General features: G+C 38.8%; 1 protein-coding gene and 1 long non-coding RNA gene across 3 annotated transcripts; one reads left to right on the top strand and one right to left on the bottom strand.

Annotated features, from left to right (window-relative positions):
- Positions 1–258: 258 nt before the first annotated feature.
- LOC124180412 lies at positions 259–26,098 on the bottom strand. 2 transcript variants are annotated; one of them, XM_046565880.1, is made up of 3 exons: positions 25,975–26,098; positions 3,215–3,791; positions 259–2,566 (listed from the first exon to the last, which is right to left on the bottom strand). In XM_046565880.1, exons 2-3 carry the CDS (start codon positions 3,678–3,680, stop codon positions 2,373–2,375), a joined length of 660 nt encoding a protein of 219 aa, XP_046421836.1. In that variant the 5' UTR covers positions 3,681–3,791; positions 25,975–26,098; the 3' UTR covers positions 259–2,372. The 2 variants fall into 2 exon arrangements, with proteins under 2 accessions (XP_046421836.1, XP_046421835.1); XM_046565879.1 differs by lacking the exon at positions 25,975–26,098 and adding an exon at positions 25,548–25,809.
- Positions 16,915–18,216, top strand: LOC124180415. The gene is made up of 3 exons (XR_006870256.1): positions 16,915–17,023; positions 17,292–17,475; positions 17,625–18,216. It is a non-coding gene; the product is annotated as an uncharacterized LOC124180415 (long non-coding RNA).

Raw genomic sequence — 26,098 nt, 5'->3', positions numbered from 1 at the left:
TTTGGCAACAAAAAATCAGCCTTCCTTTGTTCCGAGTTTATTTATTTATTTTTTTTCTCTTCGTAAAAATCTGTGTTTCTGAAACGATTTGTTGGAGCTTGGTCTCGTTAATTTCACCCTCCAAACCCTCGAAAAGATACATTGAAACTGGCGTCTTGACTAGAGTACTGGAGCCAGTTTTTGACAGCTTTCTAATTGTTGAGTTGATTAGATGACGCGAATGGCGCAAAAGCCTTTGATATACATACAGTAGTAAACTTCGTATTAATATTCCTTGATTAGTTTATTTTTAGCTACATTGTTATCATATACAGCTATGTTTTCTTATTTTATCTCTGTACTTAGTGTACATCACATGATACCTAACGTCAAACATACGCGTTTTCATTCGCAATATACATACTTGTATGTTGCAGAATCGTGAGTGCAGATATGCACAAATATAGCAATGCGACGGGAATGGAAAAAAGGAATTAGAATATATGTAATATGTATAAATCAACCGTTGAATTTATGAGATACATTCTAGTTTAGGAACGTAATAATAATAATTAATATAAAGGTATACGATAACTTAAGAGTAAACCAAATAACTATTTTATTAAGATGCAAAAAAAATTTCCAAACTATCTGCAGCTAAGAAATATTTCGTTACAGATAAAAATGCTAGGCGTGTAAAATCGGAGCTTAACTGCAACAAACTTGCTTCCAGAGTTATAGAAACGATTTTCCGTAAAATGTTGGGTGAGTTATTTTAAAAGTTGGCATAAAATTAACTAGGCTGCCGTTTACTTGCATTGTAATACAATCCTTTTTATGTTATCAAGTTCTGTTACACATGAAAAAAATATTCTATGAAAGATTTTCGTTGAATGAAAGCCTAATGACTAATGATTTAGCTTTCGAGATACAACCATGCGTAAATACTCCTGTATGGTTCACTTACAAGAGCAAATTGTTCAAGCTACAATTACAAGTTTATACCAATATTTGTAATTATAACATTTAGTAAATTTATGCTATATTCATAAGAATAGTAATATTCACGTGTAATTGTATTTTAAATTCATCGCTTACTTCGCTCCATATCTATTACTATTATTATTATTGTATGTACGGTGACTAGCTAATACTAACAAAATAAGTACGCGAAAAATACTGTCGAGCAGAAAATATTATTAAGGTACGTGTTCACAGAAAAGTTGTAATCAATTTTTTTGAAATTAATAAGTTCTATTTGAAACACCTGTAAGCATAAGGTATACTTATATGACAATATTAGTTGTGATGCGATAGTATATTGTGATATGTTAGACAGCAATTTCACACAGCGGGAACCAAAATATTGGTGTGACCAAAGCGCTTAGTGTTACGTTTTTTGTAACCACGGTTCTCAATACCCAAAATACGCGTAATTCTAAAACTAATTAATTCATTACTCATACCGTGATTACGTGCATTACTTTCATTTATCATTTTTCTCTACAATTTAAGAGGAATCACGCGGAGACTTGATCGTCGTAAAATATATTTATTTTAAGTACATCGCAGTTATGTAGATACAATAATCTTTATATATATATTTACTTTTTTCATATACATACGAAAGCACTCTTAACTGTATCCCTTAAAGTACAATATATAACGTAAAATTAAAGTACCATTGCATAAATATATGTATATTCAAATATCCATCAAGCATTTATATATTGTATATAGTAGATTAAATCACGTGACAATTAGTCGCGAAAACAATTTGCAATCAAGGCTTTGATCTATGGTTAAAAATTTTCAAATTAGTATATTCATTTAGGCATTCGATGCATCCGGACAAGGAAATATTCGTTACGAATGCGAAGGAATTCAATAATATCATGGGAATACATTATTCAAGTTAAAAAGTAACAACAATTGTCTTTCAACGACATCTTATTGCATGTAATCGGTAAAACGAAACAGTCGATTGCGCCTGCGCCGAATCCACGTGTTTCATTGGTTCGTTGTTTAAAATACTAGCGATTGGAATCGGACCGACCAATGAGAACCGAGTAATTTGGCGCGAGGCATAAATTTGCTAGGTATTACATCGTTTTACCAAAACCTGATATCCGCAGATAGCGAAAATCGTAGTTCGCTCGTATCGGGTGAATCAATTGCGAATAATCGGTCGAGCAATGCACTTATATCACAGTTTTCACACGTAATTACTCTGCTTTCAGAAATATTATATATGCTCGACGATAATCATCATACATGCTAAATTATATATCTTATATTTCATATAATTTTAATATACATATGTATATATATGTATAATGTAATTATATTAATTATGCTCGGGTTTGGGGCCTGCGGAGTATCGCGCGTTTAGTTTACCGCTTGTTACGATTCTTCATCGTGAAACGTCTCCAGAAGTTTCCTGGCTTCTTCGAAGCCGGCGTTCCACCTCCGTGGCCATCGTAGGTGTAACTGCACTCATCGTCCGCGTCTTGACCCTGAGGTTCCCTCGTAGGAGAACCACCGTGCCCAGAATCACGGTCCACGTCATTTCCCCCCTTCTCAACACCTGCGCAGGATAAAAATAAAAAATTGTTTCAACCGCTCTTTGTGAAAAAACGTTTGTACATACATACAAGGTGTGTCTACTTCACTTCATCCTGCATAAATAAATAAATTCATGCACTTTATCTGCACGTTTGCAGATTTGCAAAACTCTAAAGTGGAAATTTTCTAGATATAGTAATGGAAAGTTTAATGGAATAGCTCCACCGGTTAAAGGTGAACCTGACACAAAAGTTGTACGGAACTTAATCTTTTTCTTAATCTGACACAGAAATCTGGTTTACAATAAAAATTGCGGTCTCTGTGACCTCTTGAATCGAGGTCTACTGAACTAGCGTCAAAAATAGCGACCACGATTCACCCATATAACCGTGCAATCAGTTTACTGATTATTTCTACATTTTCACGCCTCAGTTCCGCATCATTATAGGTATACACTTGTCAAGTTTCTATCAAATTGACTTTCGCATACGTAACTTCGGATCCATGAATTTCCATAATGAACTAAAAAATCCAAACATATTGGAGATAATAAAAATGTTGATTAAATCAGAGATTATTTTTCATAAAAAATAAATCATCCTTTTAGAAAGTTGTAGGTCTCTATAATTGACAATTGGTTAGAATAATATAATGAATTTGGTTTTCTCACCTCCACCGCCTCTGAGCATATCGAGAAAATTGCTCTCGGCGTTGCCGCGATTTCGTCCCTGTTTTTGAGACGGTGTGCCAAAGCTTAGGCTCTGTATATTTATCTCAGCCTTGAGCTGTTCAGGAGGAATGTCATCGACCCTGAATTCATTGGGATCCTCGACGAACGCTTGTTGAAGATCGCGCATTATCTTCTTCCGGATGGTTTTCTTCATCGACAAGTGTCTCTCAAGGTGTTTAACGTCACTCTCCGTCAGGGTTTTGCTGTTATCGCGACGCCGTGATTTCTTCTTCTTGTTATTCTTCGGACTTTCCTCGTCGCCCGAAGTCGAGCTAACGGAAACGGCGCTGTCGTGTCCCGGAGCTTTTTCCTCGGCCGGTGTTCTCCCGTTCTCCCATTTACTACCGAACCCGAATATGTCCCGTAGGTGAGGAATGTTCCGGTCGGTTGTCTGTTGCCTCGCCATGACTTATTCACCGTCCCGTTCTCCCCTCTTTTGCGGTAACGATCGACGAGAAACCGTAAATATCCACCGGTGTTTATCCAAGGCTGGATTACTTCCAAGGACGATCTTATTCTGCAACAGAGAGTAATTAAATTTACCTAGCAATTAGCTTGTTTAATAATTAAATCATAAACTGTTAAAACATATATCATGGAACAATGCTAAATTCCGTAGCGCGAAAGGGAGAAACACGGAAAGATTGTACAATATTCTTTATACCAATAAACAACCGCGACGTTTGAAACCCGAATGGTTGGTCAGACGGCTTGAAATACGGTACGTTACTACCAGTTTTTTATCCTCTCTTTCTTATCCTCATCAGCTCTCTTTGGTTTCATGTTTGTTAGCGTATTTCAAAGCATGAAAATCACTTTTACGTGATTCTACCGATCGAACGGCTTGCAGATATATTCGCGATTGAGTTTTTGAAATTAAGATTTTATTATAAATTGTTGGCCCTGCGTGTATTCAGATATAAAATACGTATGTATGTACATGGTGTCTCACTTTTAATCGTACAGTTAAATGCTGATTTTAAGTGAAAATCATGCGTAAGAAAAGATTGTCGCCTAAAATGATTCTCGTGAACGATTCCACTTGCGGTCCAATTGTCTCCTAAAATCATCATACTGCAGGCTGCATAGTTTCAGCGTTATTTTGATGCTTTAATTAAATATCGCACACCCGATATATGAAACGAGAGATGAATGCCAGAGGTTTTTTCGTTATTTACGACGATCGTCCTTGATAAATGCGCCTACGCAACTCTATATTGTCCAACTTTGAATAGGCAAGGGCATTATAAGCGATATCAGGTTTTAACAGCTGCAGTAGAAGTTAATAAAAAGTATATAAAATAATGGCGGGGAATCATCGCCGGATGAAGCATAACATAAAATGGCGATGTTATTTTTAGTATAACAATATCAAAGGTACTCCGAGAGAAATTACTAATCCTTATCCATTTTAATTTTCTGTCATAAGCGAAAAATATTATTCTGGATACAGAATGAAAGTGAATTTTGTAAATGTATCCAAAAAATCAGTAGTACGTGCAATTACTATTCTCTTTGATCATAGTCATTCGTGTGATATATTGTTGTAACTATTGCGATAATTCGATGTTAAGGCCTTAATTTGACTGAAAAAAATGTTGTAGTAAACTAATGAAATAGATTTAATATCGTAATAATCAGACAACTATGATTACGTGAATGCAATAGTTATTTGTACATTTTTTTTTTTTACGTTTTGTAATGTCAATAATATTTCATTCATTATTATAACAACATGAATTATTAACTACAATTTTCTAGTAACTATGACAAATGAAATTTTTCTCAGTATGGATACAAGTGTTCGCGGCACGTTGATTGGATTGCATCGAGCCTGTATGAAATGAGTGCCTTTTGCCCGGTCACAAGCAGGTCGGAGATAAACGATCTCAACGCGTTTCGTTGCGCAAACAAGTCCTGCCGATGCGATGGTGTGTATAGGATATATTATAACCTATGATCGTGAGTGCCGATGAAGTGTTATATCACTCTCTTTGTCGCCGACTATGAACGCGCGCTGCTTTGTCAGCTGCCCGTGAGCTGAGATAGTCGAGAGGAGGTTCACGGCGGCAGCATCATCAGCAAACAGCTCTCAGCGTCTTAGTCGCGTTGTCCGCCGAGTCAAAAAACAGGTATATAGCCATAAGTATAATAAAAGTTGTAAGGTGAGTCGATTAAACGCTACATAACCAGTCGGTTAGGCAATCCTCCGCAGCCGCGTTAATATCATCGTCATATATACCCTCGATTCTTCAAAAATTGCTTCGGTACGTACCGTAACGTTCATTAATGACTTGGGCTTCCGGCTAACTTGTTTTCGGTCCGAAACAAAATCCGAGTTCGATTCTATACGAATTATGTGAAAATGACTCCCAAACTCTCATGTCGGCTGCATCGCCAGTCATTGTCACATAATTCGTATAGAATCGAACTCGCATTTTGTTTCGGACCGAAAACAAGTTAGCCGAAAGATTAAGGCTTTAATGATTTCACTGTACGGTGAGATTCATTAATACCTTAACCTTCCGGTTAACATGTTTTTCGGTCCGAAACAAAATGAAAGTTCGTAAAAATGACTCCCAATATCTCATGTCGCCTGCATTGCCAGTCATTGTCACATAATTCGTACAGAATCGAACTCGCATTTTGTTACGGACCGAAAACATGTAACCGGAAGGTTAAGGTATTAATGAATCTTACTGTACAGTGAAACACCTTAATCTTTCGGTTAACTTGTTTTCGGTCCGAAACAAAATGCGAGTTCGATTCTATACGAATTATGTGACAATGACTGGCGATGCAGCCGACGTGAGAGATTGGGAGTCATTGTCACATAATTCGTATAGAATCGAGCTCGCATTTTGTTTCGGACCGAAAACAAGTTAGTCAGAAGCCCAAGGCATTTAATGAATATTACCGTACGTCTTTCAATGTATGATGATGTACTCGCATCTTTTTCAGAACTAGTTTGTCCCGGAACAAAGACTTGTTCCTGCAGTTGTCTCATGAACTCAACAAACAAAAATGGCCTCTTCATTTGTAGCACTTTCGCGTCGAGAAGAATTTGGCCGAAAACAATTCTTCTTTTAGGCACTACTGAAAATAGTCGAAGCTTCGAGCGATGCCTGCACGAACTCAACTGTACGTACGTATGTATAGTTAGGGCGAAACGGAGTATGAAACGGCCGTGAAAATAAAATGTCTTTTTTCACCCGGGAATCGTCGGCCGTGTTTAAACGAAGAAGGTCCAGGCTTCCAGAGTCCCAGAGATCGTCTCATGGAACGCAACGCGGCGTTTCGGCGTATCTTGAATTTAAATTTCTTCCTTTCCATTGTCCCGATCCGAGAGGGCAATGGGCATAACATAACAGCCAGCCGAATGCGTTTTGTCTTCTCCCTTTTTTTCTCTCCGACCTCTTTCTTTCTCCGGCTCTCTAAAACGAAACCTGCATAAACTAGAAACAGGAATCCTCTAGACGCTCCAAATTTAGAGATATATCACTTTGAATCCGGGGCCTAAGAGTTGATTCTAACGACACTGTTTTTCGGACTCGATAAGTTGGCCATTTCGCCGACTAATGAATTACAATTAACCGGTGCAATTGCTCGGGTAAAAGTGCGCAGAGCCATTTTAATTTCCAGCGTGGTAGAAAACCTTCACTTGTACTTATATGTAAATAAGTGTAGAAAGTGTCGTTATTTTCAATATTTCAAGAAAGTTCTGCATCGGTTTTAATAGTAACGAAAGTCGACCTCATCATATATTATTATAAGCGCAGAGATTCGTGCTGATCCTCACTTTCAATTTTCCTTTTTGCAATTATTATCATTGATTTCTTACAGCGGCCTATGTATACCTCTATGCATTATATACACCGTGCAATCTATAAACGTGGAACACATACACATACCTACCTTATACAACTCGATCCGTATAACTGCGGAGAGTGAACGCACTGACCTCGAATTCGCTCGCGAGGACAGATCGATCGATTACGTAGAAAAACCAATTTCGTTTATAAATATCATGATCTCGGGGCAACAATCGAATGCGTCAACTAATGCAACGATGTTTGCAATTTTTTTTATTTTCATTTCGGTTATGACGGTCACGATTTATCACAGCAGTTCACTCATACGCTGGCTATTCAAAGTATCGGTGATCTGGATCGTATTTTGTACCTTTCACGGCTAAACGCGCATTCATAGTATAGAACTAATCATCTTCAGCTTCTGAATCAGATCAGTCGTAGTTTGACTGTTAGATCCTTTTATTATGCGCAGTCTCAAATTGTTTAAAGAGGACTCGGATATTTCAATCTTATAAACACATGCCGAAAAAGAGAGGAAAGGAAATTGAAAATCTGCTGTATAATAGACAAGAGTCACAGTAAATTTTTACTATTCATTTCCAGTTTTGAATTATATCAATCCGAACGCTTATTCGCTCGGATGGTTAAGATGAAATACAGAAACAGTAATATGATTCGAAGAAAACTTGTTCTAGGTATAAAATATATACATATTGTGTAGTACCAAAAAACTTGAATAAAAACCCAGTTGACGATGCGGTTACCCGCAGCATCCATATTTCATCTCTTTCACCTTTAGCAGGCGCATTTGTAGCGAGTCAAAAACGAAGCACAAACGCATGGCATAAACAGAGAGAGAAAAAAATTAAAATCAACTTTGATGGCCTGAAATTGTTTTTATTTTTATGATTCTATAACTCGATCAGTGAAATTAATATTTTACCAATAAGGCGATACACGTAACCGCAATCGCAAATTCACATCTCATCTGAATCTCACTTTAGGAATGAATAAAAAGAAATACATACATTACATGAATGTTCACGCATTCATGTTATTTTATATAAATACACATAAGAAATGAAGTTGAAAAGTTTCGAAGGATTCATCGAATCTTTGTATAATACCACACTTCGATTTATGAACTAATTTTTGTTTATGAAAAAATTGCAAAATATTCGCACTTCTTTTACGTATAATATAATACAAGATTCAGCGATACATGAGGTGACTGCGATTTGAAGCTGTGAAACTGTAGCTACATGAGTTGTACCTACATGCATCATGCACGTTCTAATAATATCCTGCACGCGTGGGATTACAAACCGTCAGCTTTTACCATTTATACCTGTAATGCAAGCTAAAATGGCGGTGCAACAAAACGAACAACTGGCGGCTCGGTTAGTCGGGACGAATCTGTACCGACTACCAAGTCCAACTGTAACGCTATATTGCCATGCCATATGGAATATCCTTCATCGTTTTGAGACGGAATGGAAAGACTCTATAATTTTTAGCCCAAGTACACATTTTAAACTGAGAAAAACTTCGAAAGTTACAGTTACTTAAAAATTCTAGTGTAAAAATGGGTATAGTAACAGTGAATTTCAAGAAAATTTGGTACCGGTAAATTAATATTTAGTGTGATTACAATTGTCAATATTATATTTTCTGATTATTGGAAGATTAAATTTTTTCTTTTTCATAGTCGACTACATTCTTCGAGTTAAATAAGACCTTAACATCATTTTGTCGTTGCACCAACAACAAATTATCCCCATCGTTACAAGAACGTATAGTACGAATGACCCAGATAAAAAAGGGATACAAACACACGACTAATATCAGATTTTATGGTTTCATCTACAAAATTAACTTTCATCTTGTACCCAGAACGGTACTTTTCGGTTATGATAAAAAATGAAAATAGTTATAAGGACTGTACGGTAACTTGTACAGGTGGAGATCTCTCTCGATGCATAATGGAGAATACGGGGTCGTTATAAACGCGGATCTGCGTCTACTGGATCTCGATCTCCTCTGTATATCGTACCTTGGTTAGTGCGGATGACGCATTGATAAGTTGTGGTTTACGTAGGCAGTTTCATAGACACAAGGAGCATTTATGTGGTTCGACTTTCACGATTTCATTATACTTACACGATTTCATTATACTTACACACAGAATTACACTCACATACCTCCCACATTTATGCATTTATTTATATATTCGTTCTAAGTACTTGCAGGAAGAATTTGAAAACGCTATTTTCTATAACTGCAGCATCGTTTAATAGTAACGATTAGCCGGATGTGCGGTGAAGAACAGCAGACGCGTATTACAGTTTCTCTTCGTTACTTATTGAAACCGAAAACTTTGTTGCAGATTTCTAACACTTATACGGTTAACCCTTTTATTGCTACATGTAATTATCACGCACTGGACTTCGCAATGTCTAAACACTCACATCCATCACATTTCGCAATTGTATTTACGCAGCAACCGCGAAAAACCGTGGCGCGAAAACTTCGAAGATTGCAGTTGACAATAAAAGTCAGACACGGTGGTTTCGTATCTTCCGCCTGCAATGCGGCGATATTTGAAAGGTTCACCGAATCCCCGTATCCACAGAATAAAATACGTAAGTAGGTAAAATAATGTAGGTATATAATTTTGGCCACGGCTCGTTTGACACTCCGGAGATGCCGCGGTTACGGTTCCGATTCCGATTGCAATTAAGATTACAACACTCCGCACCACGTTTGTTATACGACTTGACTGTGCTGTTATAACAAATCTTTCGTAAATACTCACCCTGCAATATCAATCATTCACAGCTGTATTAAACTTGAGCGTTCAACGAAGCTCATCCGAGAGCTGCGAACTAAATCAATTACGTACCGCTAAAATATTTCCAGTTTCGTCGAGAGCGTGAACCATTGCATAAGGCAACGCCAATGAACGCGTGCGTGCAAGCACGTACGGTTAGAAATTTCGCAAGCTAAATTCTCGGCTTGCAGGCCTTCTTGGAAGTTCAAACCATGCGTAAACAATCCTTGCCATCGATATGTTCGGCTTGAAGTAGCACTCGACGATTCGGGAGTGACGGAAGAAATCTTAGAGCCAAAACAAAACCGGAAGTGTGCGCGTCAGCGGCGGCCATGTTTGTTTTGTTCCAGCAGCGTTTGAATTATATACCGTTGTAAAATCGTGTCGTGACGTTGTTTCCTTGTAACAATTTGTCTCCAATAATTGGAGTGCGTCGAAGATGCTGTTGATGTTATAGTTAAGCTCCCACGATCTCAACGGAACAGCTATTATTATGTAATTCGAGGCTTAACTGCGGGCTACTACTCGACTCACCGAAATCACTGGACCAAAAAGTGTTTTACAGTAGCTATACCCAACCACCCACCCGTACAGTCACCCCCCTTCTTTTTCCTCCTGCAAGTAACGAGCACCGCCGCGAACTCCCGCGGACCGAAGCGAACCGGAGACCCTAGTCAGGACTCGACTTCGAGACTTTCACTCCTCTTACATTGCAGTACCCTTGCGATATTCGCAGGTTGGTCCGAACGATGTGGAGCACCTCAACAGCCTGCATGCAAAACAATATCGACGATCATCCGTTCGTTTGCTCGCTAGCTAGAGAATTACCGAGGCCTGTTAAGACCGAGGTTGAAAGAGACTTAAGCATAAATGCTGCAACATTAGCGCAGAAGTGGCGTCGTTCCGTTAAGAGAGAAAGAGAAACGAACAAACAAATTAAAAACAACCTCATTATTACGAAGTTACAATCTCTCCACCGGATCTGATTTTGTCATTAAAAATTACACCATTTCTTTCTTTTTCTCTTCTGTCGTCAGGATTTAGCCTATTCATTTACATACGTACGTTTAACTCACTTGCAATTAAATATACAGGCATGCAAAGTCACGTCGTATATACATATATTCCATCATCGAGAGGTCGCGTAGAAAAACTTGGTTTTTTGGAGTCTCATTAAAATGATTGATGCAAACATTTCACAAAAAGTAAAAAAATATATTCAAATTTAAATTCTACCATACGTACCGTCGATGATTTATATCGCGAATTGATAATTCTATGCTAATAGTGTGTTACATTATACTTACACACGTTATTGCAATGCAAAGTACAACGTACTTGTATGCAAACATAACCGACGCCGATGCGTATTATGATCATTGCGAACGTACGTATTATGCGTACTGAGAAGACAAGAACTAATTACCGTGTGTACATAAGTACTCGTAGAGCCGCAGGTATAAGGTAGGTACAGTTGTACGAATGAAAGCAGCGATCCACCCCCCACCCCCTATCTCCTTACGTAATTATCGCGGTATAAGGTACGTATTTCCATAGCGGATTGTTCATTCGCCGTTTCACACTTTCTTAAAATAAATCAAGATGGGAACTGATACAATGCTGCTGCCGCCGTGCAATTACTGATTATTTCCCGTTTTAACTACATTGCAGTCACGATTGCTTTACTTAAGTTTGTTTTGCCGCGGAACTTTTACGGTACTGCAGTTATAGTTCAGTCTGATTCAGTAAAGCATATTATTCTCATCATTCATGAATTCATTTATTTATATTCACAGATGAACAGAATACACTCGTGTAACAAGGTTATGTGACTTATTGAATTATACGTTTGTCAGGCATTTACGGATATACGGAAATCGTGACGACTTTCGCAGTGTCGTCTGCATCTTAGTGTGGAAAATATTCCGATATCGATGTCCTTTTATTTATCCAAGCACAATCACTCACATCGAGATTGACTGTTATACGCAGTTGCAGGGATCGTTTTGTCCAACCGAGTCTGCAGGGCGTGCAATGCTTTAGTTCGATTTTCGATATCAGTGAAGCATTTTGTCGCTGTTTGTCAGATGCGATATAAATTGCGTGTCGGGTTTTGCGTCTAGACTTTGTCGGCCGATTGTAGAGACGTCTGTTTCTCCCTTTCTCTATTTCTCTCTCAATATTGTGAATTGTCTCGTATGCAATTTCTACACAACGTATGACAAAATAATTTTTATAAAAATTAAAGTTTATTACATTACACGCTATTTTGCGGATTTATATTTACGATTTGGCGTCATTGCGTGTGGATATTTCTGGTTAGATAAAGTCACGGTATAAACCGAAACGTCACATGCACGAGGAGAAATATTGTTACCACGTTACGTAAACAATTGTCGTATCCAACAGCAGAAAATAAATGACCGCGGGTTTTATACCACATATGTAATACTCATACGACATACGACGGCGATAATCTCGCTTTGCTACCAGTTTGCTACCGCATCGAGGATCGAGTATCAATTAAAAACAAAATGGCGCCGTTTAAGAACGCCTCTACAGAGAGATAAAAGGAGACATCCGAATTTTGTGAATAGTACAAACTCTTCTTATCGAAAACTGCTGTAAGTAAGCTGAAATTGTGATTTCTTATACGATATAAGAGTTTAGTAAACGGTGAAGATGACTAAACTAACTATAAAGTATCGATTTCTCTTCAGGCATACTGTAATTTTTTTTTTTTGTTTTCTAGGAAAAGGTCTGAGCGATTTACTTGCACTTCTCGCGTGCTCGTTACCGATCATCGAGCAAAAATTTATATAGTTACACGAAACGATAAGCGAGCAGGCTTTCCTTCCAAAGTGGATAAAAAATTTATACATCACCTCCGATATATTTCGGGTGATCGAATATACAGCTGCCCTTGCTTTTGAAATCAATATATTGTACATTGTGAATTTCTGTATTCTGGGGAAAAAATTTACTTTCACTGCAAATAAATTATTAAGTGTCGCTTAAACTTATGGTTACTCAAACACTATGGTTACGACTTGAACAGAATTCTGGGAGAAAATTTAACAATTCAGAAATAGACTTCAATCCTAGTCTTAACAAAAAACGATGGAGGATGTGGTAGAAATTCTTGAAGCACCTTAAAGTAATAGTAAAACAATATGTGATACATAAACGGGGTCTCATAGACCCCAGAGTTTTTTCAATCATTCTTCATTTTACTTGCGCAAACAACCCTGATTCGAGCACGGAGGTTTGAAAATTGTACGCAAGTCGGTTCTGGGGTCAACTGGACCCCGTTTCAGCGACCAGGGTTAAAACTAGGCTAGCAGTAGAACCGGGAGACTTGAACGAGCTGAAGGAAACGATGCAAAGTACATGATACGGAGGGGAAGAGTTCACACTTGAAATAACGAGATGGACGAGGAGGCGGATAGCGGCTGCAGGTCTCCTCGTATTATAGTTTAATAATCACTCTATACGCTACGTCGAGCAGAAACTCACCGTGAGCTCTAGTCACGTAAGAGTAAAAGAAAAGTGTCGATTATAGGTTTTCAGCGACAAATTTATAGTCGGCAGAAAGCTCAAGTAAGGATAATACAAGAGAAAGAGGTAATACAGTCAGAGGGACAAGTAAGAAAACAATCGCTGGTTTCTTTTATCTTATCGAAGCGCGCAAAGAGCGGAATTATATTCGCGGGTATATATCGAGCGGCAATATAACGAGCGGTCTTCTAGTCTTCGTGCACTGCTTTCAACGGGGTGTGTAATACTGTACCTAATTGGTCAGGAATTATACGGAACAAAGAGAAGGAGCGCGAAACTCCGCGGATTAAATAGGCCGGAGTATTAACAAAAAAATTGCTAATGCTCTTAAAATTGTTGGCGAGAAAATTAGTTTTAGCGTTATATGTACCTATGTAATAAACCCGATACCCGCCACTCAACACGTTTAAACAATTTTCACGACGTTAAATTCAAGCGCACTTTTGTACTTACAGGACAAAATTGATATCCGGTGAAAAAAAAAGCGCTATTTTATTCAAATCAAGAAGGTAAACTTTCGTCGTTTCATCCTCGCTGATTACTGATTAATTCATTTCAATCTTTGGAACTACATGTTTTTTTATTTTTTTTATACAGTATTCATGAAATGTATTCGTGTTATCCATCATACTAATTAAACGTGTCAGAGAAATCATCGCTCAAATTTTATAGCGATGTTGAATATTACGCAGCAATTATTACAGTTGGAATTAAAATATCGCGACATCTTTACCAATACGCGACTTTTCGATTATCCAGAAGAGACGAAGAATCTAAATGTAATCTTGGTCTATTCCATTATATCCTATGCGCGGTCTAATGTGAGTATAAGTTCTTTCAGAGGAGAGAAACTTCCCCAGAGATAGACGGAGTGATTTTTTTTTTATTTTATTTTTTTTTTGTTCGCCAAGTGACCTCAATGCGCGCTAGGTATACATATAATGTTGTCAGCGTCGGGCAGTTTTATATAAAAATGTGTAACGCGCGATGTAATCTCGCAGAATGCAAGAGAGAACCGGCTCTCCTGCTATACGTTTATTATTCGATAATGGTCTGGCACAATTTTTTATTTTATTCTTTTTCTTATCTCATCACACTTTTTCTCCTGTCATCATCTTGTCCATTAGTGACTGAGAAATTTGTCAGATCGTGAACGGTACCGGCCCTTGAATATTTTTTTTCCCCTTCAAAATTATGGGAATTATTCAATAATTCCCTCAGTTTTTGCCAATTTGATGTACAAGTAAGTGTTTTAAAATTGCGTTGGAATGAAATAATTTCGGGTCTTTGCTGTAAAACAATTTGGTCATTTTCTTTTTTGTTTTTGATTTCTGGATGTATAAAATAAAAATTGCGTAGTCGACTAAACGAGAGAAGAATTTCCACCGTCAGTTTCAATGACTTTCTCTCTCTCTCTCTCTCTCTTTCTCTCTATTTAACGATAAGTAGATGTACCACATAATGATAGGTATAGTACTGCAGTATTGTAACGTGCCATTTTACCGTCGTAAACCCGTCACATGAATCTTATGGCCAAGAGACAGTGCAGTTGCATGTATATAATTCCAAAATGCGAGAGCGGGAGGTTTGAACGAGCTCTATATAACTAGCCTAGCGTAATTTCAAACTGTCCGAGGAAGCTTAAAGGCGGAAAGCATCTTCTCTTTTTCGCCTGAGCGCGTACTTCGTCAAGTTAATGTAACGTACTTACATTACAACTCGTATATACGTACGTATGGATTTCCTTAAATCCGTATTTTTCTCGCCATTTTTTTATTTCTTTTTGACACTTACCTGGTCTTATCTCCGTTAAAAAATCGTAGCTGCAAATAACTTGGGTAATAAATTTTTGTCTCCATTGTGTTATATAAGTTTTCAGGCTTTTTATACGGTGTTTCACTTCAAGATCGTCAAAGACTATAACAGTAAGTGATACGATCTTAACAATGATCATTAACTTTCTAAACTATATTTATTTTTTATTCTCTTGTTTTTAAGTTTTAGTTGAAAAAAAATAAATAAGAGTCGAGCTTATTACACGCGTTCGCTTATATATATAACTTCTTGCAAGTTTTCTGAACTCGAAAATCGATTCCGCAGAACGTAAAATTGTCGAGAATGTAATTTTAGTTTTATAACGATCTATTTAGGGGACCATAATTGTCGAGCAGTTTCAGTTCAGTTGCTGATCACTCAAAGTTGGCTGCCTACTGCGGCAGGTGACGGGTACCGCAATTCGATCGTGTAAATTGAAAATTTATAGCTCATCGAAGCGGTTAATTAAAAAAATAAAATCAACTACAATCCTTTGTAGCGATAGATTTCGCGCAGCACGGTATCGATCGGCTCAGCTTCCTCCGTTGCACAAATATAAAATAAACTTTGTAATCCGGTGCATTAAAAATGGCCGGCGTTTATCACCGGAAAGAAATTTCATGCATATATCCGACGCTTGTGAAATTTCTGTCGTGAACTTAACGCTGAATATTTTCGTTGTGGTTCCAAAGTACAGACGCGTGATTGTGAGCCGTCTGTATAGCCGTGTGCATATGTACGTACATCGGGTTAAACACAACGTGAAAATATATGCGTGGAAGTCTCTAATGTGTCCACATGAATGGTGCACGCATGGCATGTTACAAAGAAACATCTCTCGGCTGTACCTTACAGGTACATAACATACCTATACCGTCTCAACGGATAAAAAGAACCGTTGCGAAATCACAAGATGACGATTTTGTCATCGTTATTGTCGTTTTGTTGCGTTTAGATGCATAAGTCAATATCACATGTCGTACACAGAAGAACGCGCGTCGATGTTGAACCATTGAATACCATCAGGCTAGGCCCCAAGAACGCGCAACGATTGTAATACAGGTTACACAGCTGTGCATGGTGTACAACTTGGGATGATTGTGAGATAATTCAGTCAGAATGGACTCGGGCGGAGCGTGAATTATGTTACACAGCGCCATCAACTCACCATTGGAAGTTACATGTTGCATGAAATAGTTTCTAAACTTCTTGTTGGTGAATTTTCTACCTCGGCCTTGCTTCTCGGGTTGTCACGAGCGTCGAGGCAAGCATTGTATAATTGTCGCGAGAAACCTGGGTACGTAGAGATTTCATTACCAATAGAGCGGAACGTGGCATGGTTATTATACAACGAAATCACATAGTACACCTATCGGGTATAAGTTACGACGTCCAAACGTGACCAACTGAACCGAGCCTCTTCCGGCAGATTTGAGCTTTCGGAAGCTCCGTATTTCACTCCGGTTCAACTCATCAGCATAAGTCACGAGGAATAAGGAAACGCGTCGATTCGGAGCCGAATGACTTGCTTCTTCCAATTACCGTTCCGCTCTTACGTAAACGCGCACGCGATCTTCAGGGATCGTAACAAGATAGGAAAGTACTTTAGAACAGTGCATGGAAGGTCGTGTTCGAGCAAGGAAGTCGACTGGCGACTGCTTCGTGTGGAATAAAAACAGACCGCATATTGGTTCCCGTCTAATTACAAGAATTGCAAATTGTTTTATTGCCGAGGTAATTTGGCGCCGTAATTATTATCAGGCATTATACCCATAAAGTGAGGAATCGCTTGGTAATGTATTCCCCGGACGTGGATCCTCCTGATGAACCTTGATCCTTGAACCATGCGTAACGGCACGGAATTGGGATGGCAGTGTGGCAATGGCAATTATTCCACGTCGTGTATTATACAGAGTGTATATCGCGTTATAAATCGTTCCACCTGACGAGAGGCGAAGCGTCTCTTGACAAAAAAAAAAAGGTTTTTTTCTTCATTGTGTAGGTATACCTTCGTTTTTTGATCTATGATCGGTTGGCTGGTGTATAAACTCGACGGTGCATTGACAGAGACAACAAGTCCGAAACTCTAACCAACAAGCGACTCGCTTATACGATGTCGATTCAGATTACGATTTGACTATTGCTGACAATAGATGCGGTCGTCTCATTGCGAGCTACGGTAATTGGTAGATACATACATACTTAGAACGATTATACATAAGACAGTTTAGTGACCCGAGTGAAGTTGCTCACCGATGCACGTCGCTTATTGTCTATGTATGTACGAGTAACTTTGCCGTGGTGTCCTAAGAATTGAATTGGTTTAATGTTTCAGGATTTCCCACGAGAAATGTGATCACTTGAAGTTCTTCTTCTTCTTCTTCTTCTCAGCGCCATCGCGGCATTGCGAGAAGGAACAAGTTGCAATTCGACTTGAATGCAATCCATTTCCGACAGCTAGGAGAAACTTCATCGCTGATTGACCGACGGAACTGTGGATATTACTTGGTCAAAGTCTACTCTGCTGCACCTGCTAACGAGCCTGGATACCTACACTGAAATCTGAGAAGAGGAGTCGATCCCTCGTTGTTTTACGTTGACATTGGACGCTGTGTGGACCGTTAGACAACCTGGGCTCAAAACGCGAAGACCGACTCCCGTTGTAGCAGCACCCGACTTTCATCTCCAGCGACCCCGTGGTCGAAGCGCTGCAATCCATACATCAGAAGCCACTGCTACATTCTTAGTGGTATACCGTGCACATGCATGGTGCTCATAACGCCGAGGAGTAGGAGCAAGCCACCGGGTACGGTTAAGCCCATTACACAATGTGACGTGAACGTAGGGAATATGAGAATACTATAGTGCATGTATTGATAGAAATGGTACAAGACCCGAGAGTCTTGTTGCAGTTGCGAACAATCAACTTGCTCACTTGCGAAGTCGCCATGGTAGCCGCCAATCAAACATTTGCTTTCAGACGAATCGTTATTCCGTCTAAATTTATCATGATATGTAAAGGTAAAAAATCTCAAGTAAAATTGAAGAAAGAAATAATTAGTTCGACGAACGATCCAAACTTCATCCACATCTATATGGGTCGACAACGAAAAGAACCTCTGGGTTTTCTCAGCGGCTGCAGCGAACGATATCGATAAGAGGACTGTATACATGTCGATATGTGAATGGATATGGACTTAAAGATGATAGATATGTATACTGTGTATAGATATATAGCAACACGGGCACGGGTAAGCGGATAAGTAGAGTGTATTTGGCGTGGGTGTTACGAAACGATTTCGTTACCCAAGATCTCGTGTCCGGCGCGGCTCGGTTTCTCTTTGTTCCGCTGGCTTGTTTCTGAATATTTTATACACTTTAGACGATCTAGCCTCTGCAGAGCTTCCCGCTTCAGCTTGGCTCCGCCATCCTCCTCCTCCTCCTCCTCCGACTCCTTCTTTATTCTTCCTTTTCCTAAGCTGCCTGCCTGCCTCCATCGACCTGACTTCTTCGTCCAGCCGCAAGTGACGTTACGAGTCACTGTCCACGGTAGGAATACACCTACATGGCGATTGTATACATAGGTGTATGTGGATAAGAAACGGACCAGTTGGTCTCCACGAAAAGAATCGATCTTTAAAATTACACCTTGACGATGTGTAATGGATCTCAACATTTACCTCATATTTTCGACTTGTTTTGAACCTTTATTTATTGTGGTCGTAGGAAGACACCGAGACCATAAACGTGGCACGAAGTACCATTTTCGTCTACTGGTCAAATCGACCGTAAAACGGGATGATGGAAGGGTACTATTGACGAAAGTATCGACCATTCTGAAACAAATGTCAGACAATCAGTGTAATGTTGTTTTTTTCTTTTCTTTAATTTGTTACTTGTTGCCAGCGTGAAAGTTTTGGGCAAAACCCTTTCAATGGAAGCATCCATTCGTATACTTGATGAAATTCCCACATAGGAAATGGTTTTTAGGACCGTTGTGACAGTGAAAAGAAGCAGTTTGTCACAAGATTGACAAAAAAGAATCTCCTGGTTCTCGATTCAAGTTCTTTGGGAATGATTGGCAGATTGCTGAGAGCACCGATCTTCCTGCAACTGCGCTATACTTTCAAATAAATTTTATCGTTTAACTGACATTTGGAAGCCTGCTTGCAATACAAATTGCATGAGTCACTCGAAATTGACCACTCTGCAGGTTCCACGTACCTACCCACCAATACCTATACCTACTGTTACATGTTCTGCACGCCTGTGCCTTTCATCGTAGCGGCTTCATACTTGTTGAAGGAATTAATCAGCATTCACGGTTCGCGCAACCCAACAAAAACAACGTAACAAAAGCAACAACAACGACGACGATCTCGGGTGAATCACGAATAAAGTAAGCGAAGTAAGCGATCGTCATGACGTATTCGTCAATCATTACTGTCACGTCATACTTCGGTGTAATAATAATACCGTCATGTCACTCGATGTATTCCGAGAAAAAGCTCCGAATCGCGCTTTTTTTTTACCAGGATAAAATCCTCCTGAATGGTATCGAAATTATTCGCTGCTTGTACAAATTACAGAAGGTTGTTACTCTTTTCTGAGGACTCAGAGACCCTGACGATTGGAATCAGGCCAACGTTCAGCTCTGGAAACTTTACGACAATTACCTAGCAATTTTGATACTGAAAACTCGTAACAGGTACGTTAATTATCGACGTGATTACGGTCGATGACCGATTATGTATATACGGTCCACGGTTGATTGAATTGGAACTAAGTTCCCACCCGATAAAAGGGCCGCAAGGTGATTTAAATAACATATCCACATCGTCCACCATTAGTAAAAATGGCCTCAGTTATAACTAATCCCGTGATCGATCATCGACCACAAAAATAGGTGTAGATGAGCCTGGAGGGTTTTCCCCAAAGTGCCGATTGTCAAATGAACGTGAACCTTATCGGGTGTATTTTCCGACTCTGCGCAAGGTCAGGTAATAACTTCATTGCTCGAGGCGACGTTGCGTCTAGGACCGGGGCTGGTTAGTTACAAGTTGTATCGATATACAGGTACCAACAGGCTCGTAGGCAAGCTGATTCGCGGGTTCTGAGTTCGAGCTGGAACTCCAACGACCAAGGTGATCCGGTGTGAAAGCGAGAGGCCAAAGCCAGATGAGAGGAGAGGGAGAGAGAGAGAGAGAGAGAAAGAGAAAAAGAGAGAGAGAGAGAGGAAAACAAAGAAGGAGAGGACCGTGGTGGTCGATGACGCCGTCTTCGTGGGAGCAGAGCATGATATTTTACAGAGTCAACTCCAGCTCCAGCTCCAGCTTCTCTCCTGGAGACCACTCGACGCGTGTGGAACATTCAAATTCGCGGTTCCACCTACTCCAGAACCGGAAGTTGACCCCAAAGGCACTCCGTCATTCGTTTGGCCTCGGGCATCCTCCCCGACGAAGAGGGGCTGCGGTTCGCAACCCCGAAGGTTTTCCTTATACGGCATGGTTTCACTGGTGTACGCACAAACACGCTTCACGGTCTTGCTGTGAAGCATGCGGAGAGGGCGCCCGGTTTTAGGGAGAGTAACGTGTCAAGGGGTTGGAATACGACGCAAGCCTTGGTACGAGGATGGGAATTTAAAAAGCCTGCGATCGATGCGGAATTTAATTGAAGAGGAATCGGCATGGCTGTATCCGTTTCAAAAATATCCAGGAGTGTCGCGATCTGCGCCAATGATGGTGGACACCAATTGTACAACACCTCTACTTGTATAAATTAATTATAATTATAAGAAGTAATTGTATTGAAATGGATCTGAAAAAAATTCGAATAACACGGTCTATAAGAAAGGTTTTACAGTTAAAACGTTTAAATTGATTCGATATATTATATTACATTATATTTTTAATTAGATTCTAACGTTCTTGGAATGATTTTGCTCGCTGAACAGATGCAATTCAGCCGTATTATAACCCTTAGAATTACATGTGCACAGTCTTATTCGCAATTCCGCTATCACTGTTCCGGATCTGGCATTTTTAATCTCGATTACTTAATACCGGATTTGAAATTTCCTGAAACCACTTTGCAATCTCGAAGACTGCGTCTTCAGGCGTGCTAAAATTCATAAGACCCCAGACAAACGGTGTCTGGAACCCTTTAGAAAGCTCGATAAATTCGTTCTGAGAGGTAGCAATTTATTTGGAAAAATGGTCTGTCCTTATTAGTCCTGACAAATTTTATGGCCAGGTAATACGTCAATAAAATCTGATGAAAGTTGGGGATCAAGCAACGACTATCAAGCTTTAAGGGTCACGGGTCACGGGCCAATTGCTAAGAGGGTCGCGGTTAATCGATATCAAAGGGTAAGAAATTGTGCGGAATAATTGAACGAAGTGAAGTAGCGAAGACGAGAAATCTCGTCGTAATAAGGCAATTTGGGAAGAAGAGACGGAAGAAAAATGGAATATTTTTCTGCATAACGTTCCGAAAAAAATCCCAAACTTATGGAAAGTCTTGCAAGGTTTTTGGAAAATTTAAACAATTTTTCCAATCAACTTCCAATATCGTCGAATTATTGCATAGAAATTTTCGCTCTTGGCTGGTTATCAATTTGTGCGATTTGACATTGCTTGCGTGAATGCAGCGAAGTTTCTGGCCAAAAAAAGAAGCCTCATCGATTCTTTGCGAAAATCAATCGATTACGGATCGATGTATATTTATTCAGCGAGGTAGCGACGGTGATTTGTTCATCATTTTCATATCGGATGTAATATCAGCACACGCAATTACCGAAATTTTTGTAACCCGTGCCGATTTTTTTCGCCACTGTAATATCGTAAAATTGCGAAAGTAGTATACAAGAGAAATAAAAATCGTCTCACGTAATCGCGATCAGCGAAAAACGATCATGAAATCCCGGAACGAAGAGGGCCGCAAAAAACTGTCGGTTCATCAAACAAATCCGTTTCTCGTCTTCATGGCGTCACTGAGCCGGCGAAAACGGAACCTGACCAAGTCAAAACTACGCAAAATGGCAAACAACCAGTGGCGTCGTATGTCGGGGAAGAAAAGATACCGATATATACTGAAGGCGAGACAAGAAGCCCGTAAACGAGCCGCCAAAAGGAAGAGACGCTGAGAATAAACGTCGAAAGAAAAGCTGAGTGCGCATAAGTGAAAATTAAGGAAAAAAAACTTTCCCTTTCCCTCGCCCCGTTTTCAATCTTATTGAGATCCGAGTGACTGCACAATTATCTACATCTGTTTATTTATTCATTTACAGTACCTAATTTTTTGCTACATAGATTTATATTCAAACCAAGTTCTTGTTTTTACCTCCACGTTTCTTCCTTCTCGTCCATTCGAAATCAAACTTATACACGTAATAATTATGCGTGCAAATTTTATCATTACATTGATAATTGCAGTGCGTCATAAATTTTACTTTTTTTTTTTTTATCGTTTATTCCGATATATCAACGAATACAAATTATGTAAAGTTGAGTCGCTGCTACTTTGGTACTTTTTTTTTTCTTCTTCATATCGGTATATAATAACACTTGTATAAATATTTACCGATATTATTAGCATGTACCTACCGGGCGTTTTAGACTTGACAAGATGTATGTGTACAAATACACGTACACGTATACCTAAACTACAGGAAAAATCTCCGATGTATTGTATTGTGCGCCTGTTTTAAATTATTGTGTATTGTATTTTTTCGTCTAATAATAATAAGAATAGTAATAATAATGTACTCCCGTTTTTAAACTGAAAGTCTTCAACTTGTTCCCGATTACGTTATTAATTGTTTCACTCATTTTTATGTTTTTTTAAGTACTTTTAATTACTTATCCAAGGTATAATATCGACGCTTTAATTTATCGTGACATTTATAGGCGTATATACATATATATATATATAATGTATATGCGTTCTTACAATATTTGTACAACTTTGGTGCACCTGACTCAATTGAATATCGGGGTCATTAGGGCGGTTTGAGTAACATAAGATATTACAAATTTACAATTCTATGGAAAAGTTATAGAATTATTTTATAAAAATATAGCATTTATTGTTTCTAATTCGCACCTTGTATTGTGCATAAATATAAGCCGTAAACAATCGATTCACGCACAAAAATTGCGTGTTCACGAGTGACTCGTCATACAAATAATACGAATAAAATGAATTCAGGTAACGTTATGTACCTATAATATGCATATGAATTCATTATTTGCATACAAGGCGTCGATAAATTATAAATTATTCCGAGATAATATATCGCGGATATACTTTACACAGAAATTGAATTACGCATGAGGTAACAATCGATTTATACCCAACTCACAGAGCAATTTTTAAATCTTTCGATTAATTCCTGCGGGTATATTACAGGATTCTGGTTTAGGTGATCAATTACAAATTTCACTTCACGCTCGATTCCTTGCTTATAATTATTCATGCACCGTGATCGGCTCTGCAGATCGGTTTTAAAACTATTAAATGAAGTAACACGTAGTTTAATTATCGTTATTAAAAACCCTGTTTTCGTTTTTCATCATGTTTCATAATTCTTTTAAATAATTTTAGCCAGCCTGAAATTAAATCTCGTTGAAAATCTGTAATATCCTTAATTCTATACGAGTATTTCCTTGGACGCGATGCCGTTATATAACCGTTCTATCGAAATATTCATCGTCTCTTCAAGACAGATGATGATAATCGCGACCCTGTAATAACAGCGATGAAATAATTGTTTTAACTATAATTCGAGATCTTGAGAACAACGCGGCTGAATGCGTGTCAAGGATGTGAAGACCCTGGAGTACGGTCTTCGGCTGAATCAAGTAATACGAAATCGAACCATTGTTCGATCGTTATCCTTCTCCGATCACCGTCGCTGATCCATAATTTCAATCAATAATTATTTAATCGATCGATTAAACGCGGACGGTAACTGCGAGAGAAAAATTAGTCGCGTTCAACTATGAACTTGAACTTTTATTTCTCATCTGCCGATCGCTCGATCCCGCATTGAGTATTAAACGAGCAGACATCGATCTTCTCGGAGGTTCATTAGCATGCGAATAGACGATTTGACGAAAACTCCGGTTTAGGAAACCCTGGATCACTTCGATCAGATTTCAATTACGATCAAAAATACGCCTCGAGCCAACGTGATTTTTATCACTTATTATTATACAGATTGCGAGTGTATCGATATTCGATATCGCTGGTTAGTTACAAAGCGCGGATGTCTGTTTTCAAGGCGAAAATATTTTATACTTCATCAGACTGTACGCCGCAGACAGAGCCAAGCTAATTACCGCGAACCGATCCATTCTCTCAATAACAAGTCTTATAAGCCAGACTATAAACGGATATTGGAGCGGTTCTTTCTCATCCGGTACTTTTAGCCACACAAAAGAGCGTCGAGTAAGCTTTGGGTCGTGACTTTTGGAGAGTAACTATAAAAGATGAATCGATCCTTTGCTAAGCTTTCTTCAAACATTAATGCCATGAAAAATAGGATTCTTTATTTATAAAACGCAGTGTAATTTTTGTCCGGAAAAAGCAGCCAAATCGACTTTCTCTGTTTCTTTATTTTAAAGATACACCGAATGCAGGTTGACATTTTTTTTTCTATCATACCTCGTTGTGTAAGAAGAATCCGTAAGCAAGTCGGACACATTCATTTCACGTTTGTCGAAGCAACAAGTTAAATTATTCCACGTATAAGCCTCGATATGTAGGTATATTTGAAAAACTGAATAAAATAAAATTTTACACTCCTCCGTATCTTCTCTGTTAATTAAATTAGCGAACAACTAAAGTTAGATCACCGTTTAGCGTAAAGCGTTCCCAAAGATTTTTCACGCCTACAATAAAGCCAATTGACCATCCACGTATTATATACCTGAAAAGGAAGAGGCTTCTACAGCTGAAAATCGCAAAAGGTTAATTACCAATTTTGCAACTATAATTCCGGAAACGAAAATGTTACTCGTGTAAGGTATAACAAGACATCAAACCGTCAAATAAATTAATTCGCCGCTATAACAGCCGGCCGTATGACGACTAATTAGCAAAGATGATCGCGGTTCCCACACTTTTTCTCGAGATCACATCTTTATTTCGTTTCTATCCTGTTACCAAATACTCGAATATGAGTATGTATGTATATACAAGTATATATATACATATATATATTTATATGTATTACATGCACTATAATAGGACTCACCAGCAACAAAGGGACGGTGTTTCGAATTTTGGCATGGCCGAATATCCGGACGTGGTCTTCAGTTCCGGTAAGTTTAGTTCAGACAGTAGGCGGTAAGAAACTGGATTTAAAAACAGGTTAACACGTCCCTGTCACTGGCAACAATTAACAGTCTGCACCAATTGCTTCTCCACAATAAATATATTAAGTATATATATATATATATATATTATAACGATATAGAAAAACAAAACTTAACGATTTTCAATAAAGAGTTATCGTTTTTTTTTATCTATAATTTTTCTTAAAAAATAAGCACCAAATTATGGGTTCGAAAGAGAAAAAAAAGGTATACTTCTAAAGACTTCTTTCCTCCGAAATCGTGTGGTAACAAACAATCTCTCTCTGAACCTCTCGATGAACGAATCGCGGATTATTATATCCTTACGTGTGTTTGAAAGGCCGCGTTTCGAACGAAAGTTCGCGGGAAGAACGGCAGCGGGATCGGAGACGCGGTACCGCGAGCAGTTCAAGAACGACTAGCTCGCAGACGTGAGTGACGACCATATCCT

This window comes from Neodiprion fabricii, chromosome 4 (genome assembly GCF_021155785.1).
Source record: "Neodiprion fabricii isolate iyNeoFabr1 chromosome 4, iyNeoFabr1.1, whole genome shotgun sequence".
Lineage (NCBI taxonomy): Eukaryota > Metazoa > Arthropoda > Insecta > Hymenoptera > Diprionidae > Neodiprion > Neodiprion fabricii.
Note: the sequence above shows the minus strand (reverse complement) of the source record. Positions and strands in the feature narration are given on the sequence as shown.

Bases quoted from the DNA above. Each gene is read 5' to 3' on its own strand.
- LOC124180412 (XM_046565880.1), bottom strand. From the start codon at position 3,680: ATGGCGAGGCAACAGACAACCGACCGGAACATTCCTCACCTACGGGAC. The intron at 2,567-3,214 runs GTGAGAAAACCA...TATCCTGCGCAG, and splicing joins TATGCTCAGAGGCGGTGGAG to GTGTTGAGAAGGGGGGAAAT.